The sequence below is a fragment of the Rattus norvegicus genome, chromosome 15 (assembly GCF_021556685.1).
Source record: "Rattus norvegicus strain SHRSP/BbbUtx chromosome 15, alternate assembly SHRSP_T2T, whole genome shotgun sequence".
Taxonomy (NCBI): Eukaryota; Metazoa; Chordata; class Mammalia; order Rodentia; family Muridae; genus Rattus; species Rattus norvegicus.
In genome coordinates, this window is record NC_141548.1 from 101,339,965 (window position 1) to 101,357,482 (window position 17,518).

General features: G+C 49.4%; 1 protein-coding gene across 4 annotated transcripts in view; it reads right to left on the reverse strand.

The window, feature by feature from the left end:
• Abcc4 (ATP binding cassette subfamily C member 4) overlaps window positions 1-17,518 on the reverse strand; it is a 234,972-nt gene that overhangs the window by 174,106 nt on the left and 43,348 nt on the right. For 2 of the 4 annotated variants that reach the window (XM_087584853.1, NM_133411.1), the window contains 2 exon segments: window positions 17,123-17,243; window positions 4,352-4,576 (listed from right to left, as the gene is read on the reverse strand). In XM_087584853.1, the coding sequence (XP_087440979.1) occupies window positions 4,352-4,576; window positions 17,123-17,243 (346 nt within the window). 4 annotated transcript variants of the gene reach the window in all.

Sequence of the window (17,518 nt, forward strand, 5' to 3'; positions counted from 1 at the left end):
AGCAGCAGCAGTAATATCCCTTAGGGAAAAGCACTCCTCGTCTCGCTGGCTTACGTTTCTGACCACGGAAATTAAGACAGTCCTCTCAGCACTCTCTTACAAGATTGATAGGGTTAATGTCCCGTGAAACACTCAGGCCAGATGCAAGCACATATCAGAAATAAAATAATAAAAGATTTAGAAGAAAAACGTTAAACCGTTAAGACGGTGTACAAAAGCACCGCTAGTCCATTCTCACTGTCAAATGTTAAGATAATAACAAGAGGACAGACAGGGGGACAGAGTGCCCTGCCAAAGTATCGCTTACTATAAACACCACATGGTTTCTCTCTAACAACACCCTCAGGGTCCTCCCTACCAGCTTCAGAGAAAAAGCTTAGCCACAGACCGACAGATAAAATATCAGATCGAGCCACATGATGTCCCTCGCTTTGGGAAGGCCAAAATGTTTGAAGATTGGGCATTCCACATTGCCCCGTCTAAATATAGGACAGCATAGTCTACATTGAACTAAAATAAAATAAAAATAAAATAATTAAAATAAAAACAAAATCAATTTCGATCTGAGAATCATGGACCTGACATCATAGACTGCCAACCAATTGCCTTTCCCCAATCCCGAGGAAGCCCATGACCTAAGCTGTCAATCGAGTGAACACAAGCATCATGGGAAGACAGAGGTACGGCAGGAATGAGAAGCGCGTGCAGAGCCAGCTCACCTCAGAGGTTGGTATGGACAAGTCTCCTCCCTCCGGCTTTCCATTCATGGAGTTCTTTTAAAGTTAGTGAAGACCAGCAAATCTATCCAGAATGGATACTGTCGGGTAATCCGCTCCGTGGAGCAAGCGGGAGACTAACACAGACACGCTCGTACCTGGGCTTGGCATTCAGAGCAAGACATCCAGCCGCCCTCAAAATGCACTCCTGAGAAATCAGTCCCAACAGGAAACTGCTGTGCTTCTTCAGAGACACAAAGTCAGGAGGCCCCCGGCCAACCAAGCCAGTGATCTGAGGGGAGAAACGCTCTGTGCCTGGGGTATTCTATAATGAAAAGCACAGTGGTAGGACCCGCTCCCGTGTTGAGACTGTCATCCTGTGTGGATGAAAGATAGATGCTAGCCCTTGTCTATGAAGACCCTGAGTCAAGCTCTGAGAAAAGGAGAGACCCAGGCCCAGGAGACCCTGGGGACGAAGTGTCCCAGCCACCTTCGGCTCATTCTCACCTCAACTAGAGCTGCCATCTCCATCCAGCCTGGCATTCTCTCACGCTGAAGCCCAAGTGCAAACCCTATGCCACCGGAGGCCTCAGAAGTCCCTTCCTTCTGCATTCAGTCAACCAGTAAAGAAAAGACAGCGGCCTCCCCATAGAGGTAACAGCAGTTCTCCCAGGAATGGGGCTGGCAACTCACAGTCGCTTTCCAAAATGAGTGAATAGGGTATTCCAATATTAATATAACTTTATTAAAGCTGTGAAAGTAAATACATGACTAGTTGTCTCAGTGTGTGTGTGTGTGTGTGTGTGTGTGCGTGTGTGTGAGTGTGTGTATGTGTGTACGTGCATGTGTGTATGAGTGTGTATGTGTGTGTATGTGTGTGAGTGTGTATGTGTGTGTACGTGCGTGTGTGTGTGTATGAGTGTGTATGAGTATGAGTGTGTATGTGTGAGTGTGTGTATGTGTGTGTGCATGTGTGTGTGCATGTGTGAGCGTGTGTGTGTGTGTGTGCCTGTGCGTGTGTGCGTGTGCGTGTGCGTGTGCGTGCGCACTGCATATGCACATGGAGAGCAGAGACACCAGGTTCTTTAGGAATTCTTCTCCACCTAATTGACTAAGGCACGGTCTCTCAGAAAACCCAAAGGCTGCCAATTCAACTTGCCCAGGAGGTCCCTTGTGTCCACTTCCTAAGTGCTGAGACTACAGATGGGCCAAGCTGCCATGCCACCTGCCTTTTTTGTAGGGCCTAGGGAACGATCTAAATCCTGGTCCTCACACTTGAATGAGAAGCTCGTTCTCGCTCTCCACCAAGCCGTGTCTCCAGATCAACAAGCCATTTGTATATAAGCTCCATCCCGCAAGGTCATTCAACCACACATACTACCATGATGGCATTAACAGTCACTCCGTTTACACCGCCCAAACTGATTTCTCCTCGTGGATTGGGCACTGAATCCTGGCATGAACTACAAGCATATGCAGAAGGGCCTTCCAGAAAACACACCCAGGCTCGCTTCAGCCCCACGGGAGCGGTCCTCCCGAGATGAGGAGTCTTATGCTTCACCGCGACATACATCCTGCACAAGGCAGCCAAGAGGAAATTCATCTTTCCCACGTGTCTAGGGTTTCAGGCTAAGTCTCTGACCACAGCAACTGTGCACTTCATAAAGAGATTTTTTTTTTTTTCGGGGATAACCACACTGACAAACGAATACCTCTGGGAGACGTTTCCTTACAGTCAGGTGAACAAATCTGCCAAGCTAGATCAGATTTCCCGAAGGCCCACTCCGCAGTGTTGACAGAGGAACTAAGAAGAAAAACAGGTCAACTCACCTGCACAGGAGCCCTGACTGCCTGAACGGACGGACACCTCACACCAGACTGTAATTACGGTGTCCACCACGGTGGGAATGAAAACTCCTAAGAACTCGGGGGAACTGATCAGCATCTAGGAAGACTAAAACCTAGACAAATTACAGAGAAACTTCAATATTCTCCTGAGTGGTACAAGAGGAAGCCTCGGACATGATGGTGATGGTGGCGAAGACCCCTTGGAGAAGACCTGAGGCACTATTATAGCCCCTTGTCACAGATCAAGAAAATACTGTCTTCGCTAGAGCATAAAAGAGATCCTAAGGTGCCGGGCCTCCATGAGCCACATAGCCGTAAGACTGGAAAGACTGGTCAAAGGAAGAGGATACTTCGTATTTGCTGAGAAAATCCACGGGCGTTCCAGGTACACCAGAGAAAGGTAAACAATGAGTGACTTCAATCACGGGATCTTATCTGAATGCCACCTCGACTAAATAAAATTAGCAAAGGGGGTCAGCAATTATGGTCTTCAGGCAGCGTGTGTGTGTGTGTGTGTGTGTGTGTGTGTGTGTGTGTGTGTGCGCACACATAGAATAAAATAAATTTTTTAAAACAGTGAAAACAGGTAGAGTGATGTGCAAGACCTTGACAGAGCCGTCAGAGCTCCCTATGAGGCTCACCCATCCATTTGATGGCGGCAGCTTTCTACTGATATCCTTTGTAACTGTTCCAATCAACACAAACCCGGAATAATGTGGCAGCCCCGGCACAAAGGCATAGCACACCGGGCCCTGTCGTGGACTTCAGGGGGAGAAAGACACACACATTTTAAGAATCAGAACAAGGTACATGGAGACGGTTTTCTTCAAAACTACTTTTTCTTTAAATACTTTTTCTTTAAATTTAATGTGCATTGGTGTTTTGCCTGCACGTATATGTCTGTGTGAGGGTGAGTCCCCCAGGAACTGGAGTTCCAGACAGTTGTGAGCTGCCATGGGTGCTAGGAATTGAACCTGGGTCCTCTGGACAAGCAGCCGATGTTCTTAACCGCTGAGCTAGTTCTCCAGCCCCCAGAACTACTTTTCTCAGTTTAAAATAAATATTTTATACCCAAGCCACACAACTATAACATGCCCTCTACTTATACATTTCCTTGAAGAAAATTAGGTTAACATAATTACACATAATACACACACACACAGAGAGAGAGAGAGAGAGAGAGAGAGAGAGAGAGAGAGAGAGAGAGAGAGAGAAAGACACAGGCAGGTGTACAGGCACAGGCACCATACCCACGTACACCTCCAGAGGCATGTGAGAGGTAAACACTCATAATTTCCTTTCTCAGTGTGTTCTCCTAGGTTTAGTTCTGAAGACCCTGCCTCCCTAAAGCTCAGTTTGTAACAACACTGATGCTGTGAAGGCTTTGGTGAACAGCGTAAGACTTTCATAGGGACAGTTATGAGATTTAGCTGTAAAAACGCTTAAAAATCAATCCTGCATTTATTTCTTAACCTGGATTTCACCATAAATCCAACAGACTGGCCGGCCGTCACCGTAAGCAACCACAATCTGATAGTAAGAAGAGACGTCCAGGTTATACCGGGAAAGTTTGCAGAATAAGTAACAACAATAAATTCTGAAGCCCAAGCCAAACAGAAAATTTCCTCAGCGTGGTTTGTTTTTATGGCCTTGAGATTGTGATCTTCCTGCTCCGGGTTCCTCGGCACTGAGTGCGGGCATGGGCCACAGCCCCCAGTTTGTTATATGATTGTGACTTACAGGAAACTTCCACGTGAAGGGCATGTCCCACAAGCCAGGTCACTTACCTTCCGGTAAATCATGTGGCACATGGCGACCCGTATCCTCATCCCGGCGCACTGCACGTGGTAGAAATACAAGTGATGTAGTATGGCCAGGATGAGCGTGCACAGCGACAGCACCGCCGCGTAGCCGTAAGCTGTGTGCAAAGCGGCCGAGTCGTCAGAGTCATACTTCTCAAAATAATCAATAATTTTCCCTAAAAATATGGGCTGAACTACTCGGGTGGTCTCCTAGAAGAAAAAACAAACAGCATCCATTAGAACTAAAAACCGCACCACCGTTTCACAGTACACGCCTCACATCCGTAGGTCGCTCGCCCCTCTCCTAAGGGGAAAGAAACCGTGTTCATCACTACTGCAGCAAGTGAGAGCATTCTTGCAAGCCTGAACTCAAACATCGCAGGCTCAAAGACATCAGCGCACTGTGATTGGTCCAGGCGCATGCTCATCACAGGCTCAAAGACAACAGCGTACTGTGATTGGTCCAGGTGCATGCTCAACACAGGCTCAAAGACAACAGCGTACTGTGATTGGTCCAGGTGCAAAGACAACAGCGTACTGTGATTGGTCCAGGTGCATGCTCAACACAGGTTCAAAGACAAGAGCGCACTGTGATTGGTCCAGGTGCAAAGACAACAGAGCACTGTGATTGGTCCAGGTGCATGCTCAACTCAAAGACAACAGCGCACTGTGATTGGTCCAGGCGCATGCTCAACACAGGCTCAAAGACAACAGCGCACTGTGATTGGTTCAGGTGCATGCTCAACACAGGCTCAAAGACAACAGAGCACTGTGATTGGTCCAGGTGCATGCTCAACACAGGCTCAAAGACAACAGCGCACTGTGATTGGTCCAGGCGCATGCTCAACACAAGTTAGTCAGCTTTAAAACACAACTGGTGGGGTGCCAGAAAAAAAAAAATCATGTCATAAAATGAATTGGGGGAGGGGTTGGGGATTTAGCTCAGTGGTAGAGCGCTTGCCTAGGAAGTGCAAGGCCCTGGGTTCGGTCCCCAGCTCCGAAAAAAAGAACCAAAAAAAAAAAAAAAAAATGAATTGGGGGAGCAAGGACGACAGGGGATTAGTAGCGGAAAAGGAAAAGGGCTGGTCGTTTGCCAGCTCTCCCCCACTCCATCCCTGTTTCCTAAGACCTTGAAATGTTCCACCCAGCCTACCAGGAAACGAAAGGATGGCCCATTCATAAGAGGCACACTCATGCCACCTCCTCCTCCTCTTGCTCCAGTCGCTATCAGCTAAAGTATCTGCACAACTCGGGTCAAAAAAGAGACCCTTGCAACCTTCCTCAGCCCAGGCTCTGCACATGGGCGCACCGCAGACCTTCTGCTGTGTGTGGTAAAAGATGCCGGTTTCCAAAGTCCAAAGGAGATGGGTACAGCATGTCTCTATCCCCTAGACACTGAAGTGCCCAGTGTACCACCTTCACTGGGGCAGCCTGGAGTCAAAACTTAAACATGTCATAAATGGCTAGCTAAAAGCTATTAGCATGAGTGGTTTTCTTCTAGCCTTAAAGCAAGCACAAGGTATTCATTATAAATCAATATTAATAACCATCTATTCTCTAAAACAAAAATAAAAACTCCATACCAATGAGGGGAGATGATCTGGGGTTTAGCTACTGAAGCTAAGGGAAAGCCATTTTCTGGCCAGCATGAAGAATCTGAATGTTCAGTACCCAACAGGTTGAGTTTCCTGACTCACCCTCCTTAACCCACTTCCTCCCTGCAAATCTTTATAGAGATGAAAAGAAACCAAACACTCACTGCAAATCCAAGTCACCAAAAGTAAACATGTAGGCCCACACCATTTCCTCCTCCTCAAGGACAAAAAGCCAGGCTTGGAAACCTTTCAAACATTTCACTTGAACACCTTTTCCTTTCAAGCAACATAGACACGCAAATGGCTGACAAGTTTGCTTTTGATGGTTATTTTCTATCCATATGAAGTAAGGAGCCTAACCCATAACCAGCCGGGAAAGAAAAGAGGAAGAACAGAAACAGAAAGTTAACGCATCATCCCAGCCAGCTGGTCCCCAGTCAGGACATTTATAGGAGCCTCAGTCCCTCAAATGAGCCATGACATCAAATACCTCACTCTGTACATACACATGCGCGTGCGCGTGCACACACACACACACACACACACACACACACACACACAGCACACACTGCCTTCCACGAAGTCACAGACGTTCTATGAATTATACAGAAAGACATTCTACTCAATGGAAGGGCTACAGTAAAGGTCACAAGGTCATCAGATCCCAGGCCCAAAGAGGCTCCTTGTCACATCTGTCACCAAATCAGGATGCACAGAGAATTAATGCAAGAGTACTTGACGCCGTGATCACAATGGCTGGGTGGTGTTCACTAAGCCAGAACCCTGAGAGTCAAGGAGGTCATGCTGTTCACAGAGCCTAGGATAAGCCAGGACAGCTTGGGCCAACAGCACACTAACCTGGGCCTGCCAACAGCATGCTAGCCTGGACCCTCCGCCGGGAGCCCGGGGAAACTCCTTCCACATTTGCCTGAGACTCTAAATGCAGGCGTGAAGTTGCTGCTGCCGCACAATTCTCCTGACTGGGTGTGACTCATGGACCGTGAAGAGTGCCAGAGAAATCAACAGAAGGCTTGGTAAATACAGGAAAAGGGGTAGCCACTGAGAGGCGGGACTCCAGTGCAGAACTGTCTGTGTGTCCCAGCTGGGTGGTGCCTTCTAACAATCCCCTTAAGTCTATGGGCTCTTAAAGAATGGGTTTTGGCTAAGGTTTACCCTCCTCCAATGGGCCTGTCCTCTCTAACCCCAACCCTCACCTAGAAGAAACAATGGAACAACTACAAAAATGTTTATCAAACTTCTAACTGAACAGAATTAAGCTTTCTGGAACCTGAAGAGGGGACGGTGAAAATGTAGCTGGACGTGTTCAGATACAAGCCCATAATCCCAGAATTTGGAGGTGGAGGCAGGAAGACTCCGGAGCTAGACTGAACTACAGAGAAAAGGCTGTCTCAAAGAAAGTCCAGCCTTCATCTTCAATTCCACTGTGTGTCTACCAGAAAATCTTCCTGCCCTTTCTCACTACCAAAACTCTCAACTGAATTCTCACAGAAGTGTTAAGAGTCCAGGATGACCCCTCAAGGCCCCAACCCTTCTTTGGCTCCTCCAGTCCATGCCGTCATCTACAAAATATGGTTAGAACCACACAATCCTGTCTCCCAGTCCTCTCTCCCCATTTTGAAAGAAAAGAAGATTACATATACAGGAAAAATGAATGTTTTAACTAAGTTTACAATTTTGTGTTGGGACTCAGGCATAGCTATCTGGAGCCACAGGGGGAACGAGGCCCAGGTACACCGCTGAGCCAGCGTCTGAGGCCTTGAAGGCCGCTGTTTCTCAATGGAGCATTTGGTCGTCAGCCTGCATGCATCACTTGGCACTTGGGCACACCGCTCTGCTTTGCAGAGAGTAACTCACTCTACAGGGCCTGAGGGGCATTGTCCCCACGGGGGTCTGGAGCCTCTTTCATGTTCCCCGAGGACCTGAGATACTTCCTATCCAATGTCACAGTCCCTGATCTTTGTCATAAGAAAGAAAACACAGGAAAACGAAGAAGCTGTCGGAGAAACTCATGCTGTAGTGAAACGCAAACATGGAAAAAACAATGGGCCTCTGGGAGAAAGGAGTGGGCGGCAGACTTCAGAAAGGGGTGAACAGAAAACAATGGTTAAGTGGAGAAAGATCAGAGACACTGAGGGGTACAGCGGATCTGGGGAGCGCCGTCAGACCAAGATCTGGGAGGTGCAAGATTGATTGGGATCTTCCAGCCTGACAGCACCGTGAGACCACAAAGCATCAATGGCTATGCATAAGTCTCCAGTTGCAGATTCCGATGACCGAGTCTGTGGACCCTGAGCCGCCCTAGCCTAGGGCTCCTGAAAGCACAGCCCAGTCACAGACGAACATCACTGTCTGCCCTGTCCCGTCTCTGTGGCTGAGACTGATGTTGGATCTGCTGTGTGGAAATTGCCAAGACCATAGTTGGTTTCGAAGAGGAATGCTTCCATGCAGCTTGCATCAGACAAGAGCGCACAGGAACCCAGACGTTTCAAAGCCACAGAACGAAAGCACAGCAGCTCAGCGGGACAGGGAGAAGTCAATGTTCAGGAAGCGCTGTGTTCACTGAAGGAAAAGATGATTCATAACTAGCTGTTCAAGTGACCTCGAGCCATCGCGATGGCTCACTGGGCCAAAGTGCTTGCCCTACAAGCATGGTGACCCGAGTTTGATCCCTGGAACCCAGGGAGGAAGGAGCAGACTCACTCGCAAAACCTTTCTTTGTCCTGCACATACACAAGACACACACACACACGCACACACACGCACACGCATACACATGCATGCACACAAGCGCGCACACACATAAACACTCTCTGTCTATTTAAAAGGCCTTAACTACAGTACAATCACCTCTTAAAGGGAAGTAGGGATGAAGCCCAGAAGACAAGAACAGCAGACTTCATTAAAGATAATATCTTGTCCGGACCATCAAATGTTCACCTGCCTCATCGGAGAATGCCTAAGAACCACTCGAAATTTGAAAACTAGTTTTAGAAGAGAAGAAATAAGAAATCCCTTTGCTTTTTCTATGCATACTGCACCCCAGGGTAACCAAAAGGCTACCCAGGACAGACATGACCATTATAGAAGATTTAAGCTAATAAAAGCAGGTGGGAAAACAACTGCTGTGTCACCATGATGCAGCCAGCTCCCCTTCATCATGACCATCTCCTAGCATCATACACCTGAAAACACCAAGCACATGCTAGGTCCCTTGCAGTGATGGTAGCACATGCTAGGTCCCTTGCAGTGATGGTAGCACATGCTAGGTCCCTTGCAGTGATGGTAGCACATACTAGGTCCCTTGCAGTGATGGTAGCACATGCTAGGTTCCTTGCAGTGAGGGTAGCACACACTAGGTCCCTTTCAATGACAGTACACAGCATTAAAGATTAGGTCATCCTGTAAGGGGGGGAGGAGTCACTTTACTTCTTATCTACAACTCTGGTACCAGGGAACACGTTCAGTGACTCAGGAGGACATAGCCACCAGGCCAGCGCCAGCTGTGGGAACCACTGCTAAGCAAGCAACTCTGTGTTTTCCATTTCAAACACAGTAAGACAGCAAGAGTAACTGTAGAGTGAAGGGCAGACAGGGAACTGGAATCCAGAGCCACCTTTGTCAACCAGATGCATCTCACTGGACCACCAAAGTACAACGGTGTCAGAGAATTGGGCCGGCAGTTAAGAGTGCATAAGGCCTCAACTCAAGGTCCAGTGCCTGAGTCGGGAAATTCACAACCACCTGTACCTCTCCTGCACTCACACATGTACCTATATACGTAATCACAAGACAAAAATCCATCAAACAGATGAATGGCTGAACGCCAGGTACAGTGGTGCCTGCCCTGATAATCCCGACTGTCTCAGATGCTGAAGCTAGAAGAACGCTTGAGCCCCAAAGCCCTAGTTGGCAGCAGAGTGGTGTTCAGAAGAATCAACAAAATGTAGGTCAAAAAACTAAGAGAGGGGAATGAGTCGTGGCCAGACGCTTGGGCTAATGTGTGTGCAGAACGACCGTGCTATAATTCTACAGGAGAAAGCTCAGTACACATTGAACTGTTCTTAGATAAAGAACACGATATGTGGGGACGGCTTCAAAATGGCACGGGCAGGACCCTGGATGACTTAGTCTCGGCGTGAGCTGTTACATTACGGGCGCGCATGGCTCAGAGACAACAGGGGCTTCTGATCCCAGCCTGTTGGTGTGGCCTTGGAATGTCCTTAAAAGTCTAAACAAGAAAATGACCCATGACACGTGGCCCAGTCAGCAAGCGACCTGAGCAAGAAGTGGAGCAGAGTGAAAACAATCATGTTCGCACGCGCACATACACAACACACACACACACACACACACACACACACACACACACACACCCCTGTCCCTCCGAGAGTTTGCACAGGAGAGTTAAAACCCCTTCTGAGCTGACCATCTGCAGCTGAGCTCACCTGCCTACCTCAGAAGGACCCTGGAGATGTGAGCTGTGACTTCTTTCATTAGATTATGGGTGGTGGGGTGGGGGCTGGCTCAGTGCTAGGGAAAGAATCTGACACACTCAAAGCTATGATTTGATCCTCTGCACAGAATGTTCAAAAATTAAGTTGAATTCCAAGGCCCGAGGAAACACTGTAATTAGTGGCTAAGACATCAGCTTTCACAAATGGCTTTCAAATCCCACTGCTTTCAGACAGTCGGAGCAGAACGCAAGTCTTGGCCAGAGATGTTTAGGAAAGCCAAGTTTCCCTGAGCATCGATGGCATGGAGAACCCCACTTTAAAGGCTGGTCTCAGTCTCCTACCATTATGAACGCAGTCTTTCTCCATGGAAGCAATTGATCCTCTGACCTTTTTAAAGAAACCATTTAAAAGCATTTCCTCTTTGTTCTCACCTCAGAGTCATCAATGTAAAAATTAATAAGCCAGTGTGGAGTGCCCAGGAACCCATGGGGCACACACAACTGACCACACCTGCTTCATAAGGCTTCTCCACCTCTCCCTGCCTGGGACATCTCCTCCCCTGGGACTCTATCACTGGCCTCCAAGGTTGAGCTGAAAGTTAGAGCCACTTAGAAAACAGAGCCGGGAAACGCAAACCTGGACACATCTTAGGAATCAACCCCAAGCAAAGACACAGATGTCACCATGGAATTGACTGCTGACCTCTAACCTTGCATCTGAGCTCCAGGGGTAGGATTACCTCAGTTGCAGCCTCCAGAAGTCCCTATAGCCTCCATGCAGACGAGTGACAATCGTGCTAGCCACAGTCTCCAACACCATTTCCAGAAGACCCAATGCCCTCTTCTGGCTTCCTTGACTACTACATGCATGTGGTGCACGCAATACATAGATACATACATACATACATACATACATACACACACACACACACATGCATGCACATAAAACACTCATACAAATATAACAAAATAAACTTTAAAAAGAAAAAAGTCATCAGGCAGTGGCCCCAACACCCAGGAGGTATAGGCAGGTAGATCTCTGAGTTCAAGGACAGCCTGGTCTAGAGAGTGAGTTCCAGGATAGCCAGAGTTACACAGAGATACCTTGTCTTGAAAAACAAAACCAAAAAAAAAAAAAAAACAAGACAAAAACAAATAAAACAAACAAACAAAAAGTCTTGGCCAAAAGGCCAACTTCCCAGATGACTGACTATAGACCATAGACTGTAAGACTTAACCAACCCTTGCCATGCCTTGCCTATGACAGGCTCCACAAGCAGGAGAGTCCACTGAGGTTCCCTGGATGCCCCCAACCTCACTCCCCCACAGGCAAAGACACCCCATAACTCAAAACCCAAGCCTGGAATAACGTGAGCAGGCAGGCTATGTGGACTCCCCAGAATGCTCTCTTCACAAGGAAGGCTCCAGCTGGAGAATCATCTCTGCCCCTGTGGCATTTCCCGGGAGGTACATACAAGGGACAGATGTGCTGGGAGCTTGCTGTGTGCTCCAAGCTGGCTCTCTTTGGCCTGCACAGGTGTGTTTCGGAGTCGCTACCCTACGTGTTTCTCCAAACAGTCCTCAGTCTCACAGAACAAGGTGGAGCACTACCTAGAAATCACAGGCAAGGCTTCTGCACTAGTTCCGTGCCCCCTCTTCTATGGTGGAACTCCGCTAGCACCCAGGGAAGGCCCTGCTGGGGTGATGGGTCACATGGCTGTGTCGTCTTCCTAGAGGAGTTCCGTGTGCTTTTGAGGCACCAAAGAAACAAGATGCCACACTAAGTTCATCCTCCTACCACTGAAACTCAAAGGCCAAGGAACAACTTGGAGCCAAGATCACTAAAGGAGAATTCGCCTCGTAAAACCAGCTGTTAAACGAATGCTCATGGAACCTGTGAGGGTTAACAGGATGCAGAATCACCCAGGGTAAGCCTGTGAGGGATTTCTAGACTTGGTCAACTGAGGTGGGACGACAAGAAAGTGGAGGGCACTGGTTTCATCGCTCTGCTCTCTGACTGTGGATACGGTATGACTGACTGCCTCCCGTTCTAACCAACACGCTCACGCCCCGTGATGACTATGTGTCCCCGCAAACTGAGCGGTAGTACCAAGCCAGAGTAAGCACTTCTTCCTCTGGTTGCTTTTGTCAGGAGTGGGATCATAGCCATGCATAAAGGAACCTGTACAACATGTGTAAAACCTCGAACGTCATCTGAAGGTGACATCTTCTTGGTTTTTAGAGACGGGCCTCACTCAGGGGCCCAGGCTGACCTTGAACTCTCGCTTCCTCTTGCTCAACCTCTCAGCTAATCGAGTAAACAGTCACTTGCCACCACACCTGCCCATCCATCGGGACCTGGATTTTGAAACTGGATCCTTGCTAGCTACCCCATATAAAATTATTTCTGACTTCTCCAAGTCAGCAGCATCAATAGGCCACTCTGTGAAATAAAAGTATTTGTATTGGAAAGCAGGCTTCCTCTTGCTGGCATGGTGTAGAGGAAAAAAAAAGGTTTTCCTATCAGAATACAAAGGACTCTTAGCTCCCCAGGTTTCACTGCATTAGAAGGCCTGCTCGTTATCATGGTAGAGACATGATGTCACTGTGACCTCCAGCACTGGTCACTATGTCCTTTAAGGGGATTAATCAGCCATGTCCAGTAGTAGAGCCTATACCAACAAGAAATGATCTAAATGCAGTGTAATGGAAGGGGTCTGACAGGGAAAGCCTGGTGGCATCAGCTCCAACACTGTGCCACCTGCACTGCACCACCTACACTGCACTTCCTGCACTGCAACACCTGCACTGCACCTCCTGTACTGTACCACCTGCACTGCACCACCTGCACTGCACCTCCTGCACTGCACCTCCTGCACTGCACCACCTGCACTACAACACCTGCACCGCACCTCCTGCACCGCACCACTGCCCTGCACCAGCTACACTGTACCACCTGCACTGCAACACCTGCACCGCACCTCCTGCACTGCACCACCTGCCACCCTAGTCCCTAATGCCTGGGCTCACCCAACAAATAGGACATCGTGTCAGATGTCAGAGCAAAAGAGCTGCCCCTCAGTAGCAGCTGATCCGGGTCCCAGCAAATGGCACAGACTCTGTGACCCTGGCTACCGGCTCAATAAAAAATAGCTGTGAGCCTCCACTCAGGGCAGCAGGGTCTCTCGTATTACCATTGCCATCCCAGATCACACCACTCTACTCCAGCCGCCGAGTGCAGTCACAGAAGGTGCTGAACGGGTGTGTGAGGCAGCCGTCAGACAACCACAGATGGTGATGGGTGTCCTAGACACACAGCCACTTTCCTGCACCAGATATGATGTTATGGCCCCAGGAGACACTGTAACCTCTATCCTAGGTGACAAACTCAAGTGCCACTACTGCCCCGAGGCCATCTCAGCACCATTATCCCTAGGCTTAAGGTCAAGCAGCAGTCACCTGGGGAAAGTTTGTGACCTTAGACCAGCCTCAGTCCAGAAGGCTTGGGCTAATCTCAGAGCGCCTGATACAGAAACTCAGCTCTGTCATTTATTTCTGGGGTGTCCCTGGGCACGCAATACTGACAGGCCCATAGTCTGGGGCTTACTGGTAAAAAGAATACCTCCCACCTCATCGAATTCCTAAAAGGAATGAAAATAGTATCTTGTATAAAGGACACACACGTGGTTCCTGGTCAGTAGTGTTTTTCAAGGGTCTTCTGTTATTACTAAACTACCGTACTGCACGGAACGTGGGTCCGAGTAATACTGTTATGACCACTACCCTGACTGGGAAATACTCCATTGCCGTTACTGAGTGGCGCTTGTCCTAGCCAGGGTGACCATGGCTGCGATGAATGACCAGAAGCAACTTGGGGAGGAAAGGGTTTACTTGGCTCACATTTCCATGGACTCCATCACTGAAGGAAGTCAGGACAGGAACTCAAACAGGGAAGGAACCTGGAGGCAGGAGCTGATGCAGAGGCCATGGAGGGGTGCTGCTTACTGGCTTGCGTTCCTGGCTTCCTCCATCTGAGTTCTCACAGAGCTCAGGGCTACAGGCCCAGGCATGGCAGCCTGGACAATGGCCTGGGCCCTCCCACATTAATCCCTAACTAAGAAAATGCCCTATGGACGGAACTTATGGAGGAATTCTCACTCGAGGGGCCCTTCTTTCAGAAGAAGCTAGCTGTGTCAAGTTAACATAAAATTAGCCAGCACACTGTTGAGTAATGAAAACTAGTGCTAGTAACACCAAAGAATGCTAGAGCAAAACTGACATCACTTGGGGAGAGCTGTCCTCTCTCACAGCTGCTGCTGCCTGCACCTCTGTACCTCTATGTCCCCCAGCCCTACTAGGCAGGACCCACACTCACTGTGAAATGACAGCTGGGTAAGCATATGGGGCTCCACCTAAAGGGAGGACGGCCTTTGACACCATGGACAGCCACGAGTTAGGGACAGACCCAGACTCGGGGTGCTTCAGGAGCATGCTGCTTTCAATATGGAAATTACCTGTTTACAGAGCAAGGGAACGAGGAATGGCTCACCTATGGGAAGCCACCCTGAGGCCCCTGGGTCCTGAGACACTTAGCAGACACCCTGTAATTAGCAGGAGCAGGATTCCCCACTCCAACCCCGGCCTGCATGCCCCGGTGCACATCCTCCTGTACCCCCTTCTTTGCCTCACCTGAGGAGCTCACATAACCAGGGTTAAACGTCCTTTCCCCTTATAAGGTCGTGTCCAGCTGCACCAGGAATTCCTCCTTATGCAAATGAGGCATCCTCAGCACCCAAGCCCCAGCTAAAGATGCACGCTCATCCAGATAGTCCCTACTCACCACCCCCAAAGGTCTGAATAACCTTTGTTCCCTCCAATCCACTGAACCACTTCTCCAAAGCTGTTCCTCGGGTGTGTCAGGGCACTGCTGACCGAGATCCTGCCTGCACCCCCCACCCCCTGCCTGGCTAAGCTTCCCTCCCTCTAGTCCAGCCGGGGACACAGTGGGTCTGACTACCCTGAGGGAGAAGAGGACACGGGGCAGCACCCGATAGTCTGCATCACAAGGTTACCTTTCTCCAAGCTAAAAGCAGCCCCGCGCAGTGGACGCTGCCCTCTCAAAGAGAGCACTCACCGCCTGGAATGAGGGCAGTGTCACCTCTGTAATCTCGAGGAGGTCAATCTCTGGAACCAAGTGCACCCGTTACCTTTCTCCAAGGCCATGGAGCAGAACCCCGGGCCCTTCAACTTGCACGGAGCACGCTCAGTAAGAGCCCGATCTCCTGTTTGCATCGGATGGTCACCTCACCTCACCCCACCAAAGGCACTTGGGACAGCTTCCACCCCACTGCACCAAAAGCCACCCTTCCCCAGAACTGCAACTTCCACAGATAGGATGCCCGACCCCTTGCGAGGCCTCCAACATTCTTAAGCCATTACGAGGTACCAGGGATGGCACGGTGATCAAGAGGGCTTGCTGCCCTTCCAGAGGACCTGAGTTCAGATCCCAGCATCCATGTCTGGAAGTTTACACCCGTCCTGTAACTCTACCGTCCCAAGTGGCTTCTGCTTGACCTTAAGCGTAGGGATAACAGTACCGAGATGGCCAGGCTCTCGGGATTCCCTCCAGCAGGCCACTGGCTAGCACAGGCACCGCCCCCTAGGCATCCGACCTTCTGACCTAACGGATGACCCTGCAAGGACTCCTGGCTTTCCGTCTTTGGTTTATCGGTGGATGAGCACTGTAGCTCTAAGTCCACGCTACCAAAACTCAACTTCAGACCAGCAATCAACTCCACAACAAGAACAAGAACCCAGGGTGAATGGTATAGGAGGTCACAAGAGTTTAAGCTAGCCCAAGGCCAGGGCAGTTTCAGCTCTCAGTGCCCAGCCATTGGCAGGAGGGGGAGTGACTCCTGGGCTCCAGTGAGTTCTAGCCTCTGGGACACCACAGCTAGCCCAGGCACATGGCACCACGACTTGTTTACCTGGGAAGGGAAAGTTGACGATACCCTCCCAGGAAGGCATTAATCAGATTTGGCATGGTGAAGTTAACAATTACTTGTTGGGCACTGGTGATTCTGGGCTCTGATCAAAATATACTTCCTCTAAACCACAGGACGTGTCTCCTCAAGAACATCAAAGAGGACAAGGTACACTCGCAGCTTCGAACGCCAGTGTAGGGCAAAGCACTGTCGGCTGCCTGTGACACTCACTGGGCTTCAGACATTTGTTGAAGATCTATTTACTTTGTGCGCATCTGTGTGTACCTGCGTGTAATCTGCGTGTATTGCGTGCATCTATGGTGGAGCCCGTCAGAAGTCAGAAGACGGCACAGTCTCCCCTTGAACTGGACACGGGGAGGGTTGTGAGCCACCATGTAGGTGCTGGCAACTGAACTCCAGATGTTTGCTAAAGCAATGAGCTATCTTAACGGCTGAGCTATACAGCACTGCTCTTTAATTAGCTAGAAGAAAGGGCGATGTCTTCACCTAAGCATCACCCATTCCAAAGACATGTGATAATGAGCTTCATCAGGCTTCCTCTCCGAGCTCAACACACTTTCAAAACTCATCTTCCTGCTTCCACCTGTTGGTCCCCACTCACTTCAACAATGACCGACAGCTAGCACGCCTCCTCCTGGTCCACCCACTCAGGGACAGCAGCCAGGATGGAACTAACGTTTACCTCAATTAACGTAAAAATTCCCAAAATCAGGTAAGATTTCCAGTAACACTTCACGATTGCCTTCGTTAAGGAAGGCTTCCGAGCGTCCTTCTTGGCTCGCAGAACTTCTTTATCCCAGTACCTGCAGAAAGACAAAAGCAGAGTCAGGCACAGTGTGACTGCCCTTGAGTAAAACGGAAGGACAGAAGGACAGGCGAGTGTTTATGACGGGGTTACTCTGCCGAGGCTGCACAAACACTGGCTAATTGTCCCGAGGGACCCAGAAAGATGTGTGAGGCAGACTCTGTTGCACCAGAAAAGTAGACCTCGAGGGGGAACATCTCAGGGGACAGGTCACTGCCGAGCTCTGCTGGATTACAAGAACCCTGGCAGTCAGAGGAGGCAGGTTCCTGCTCT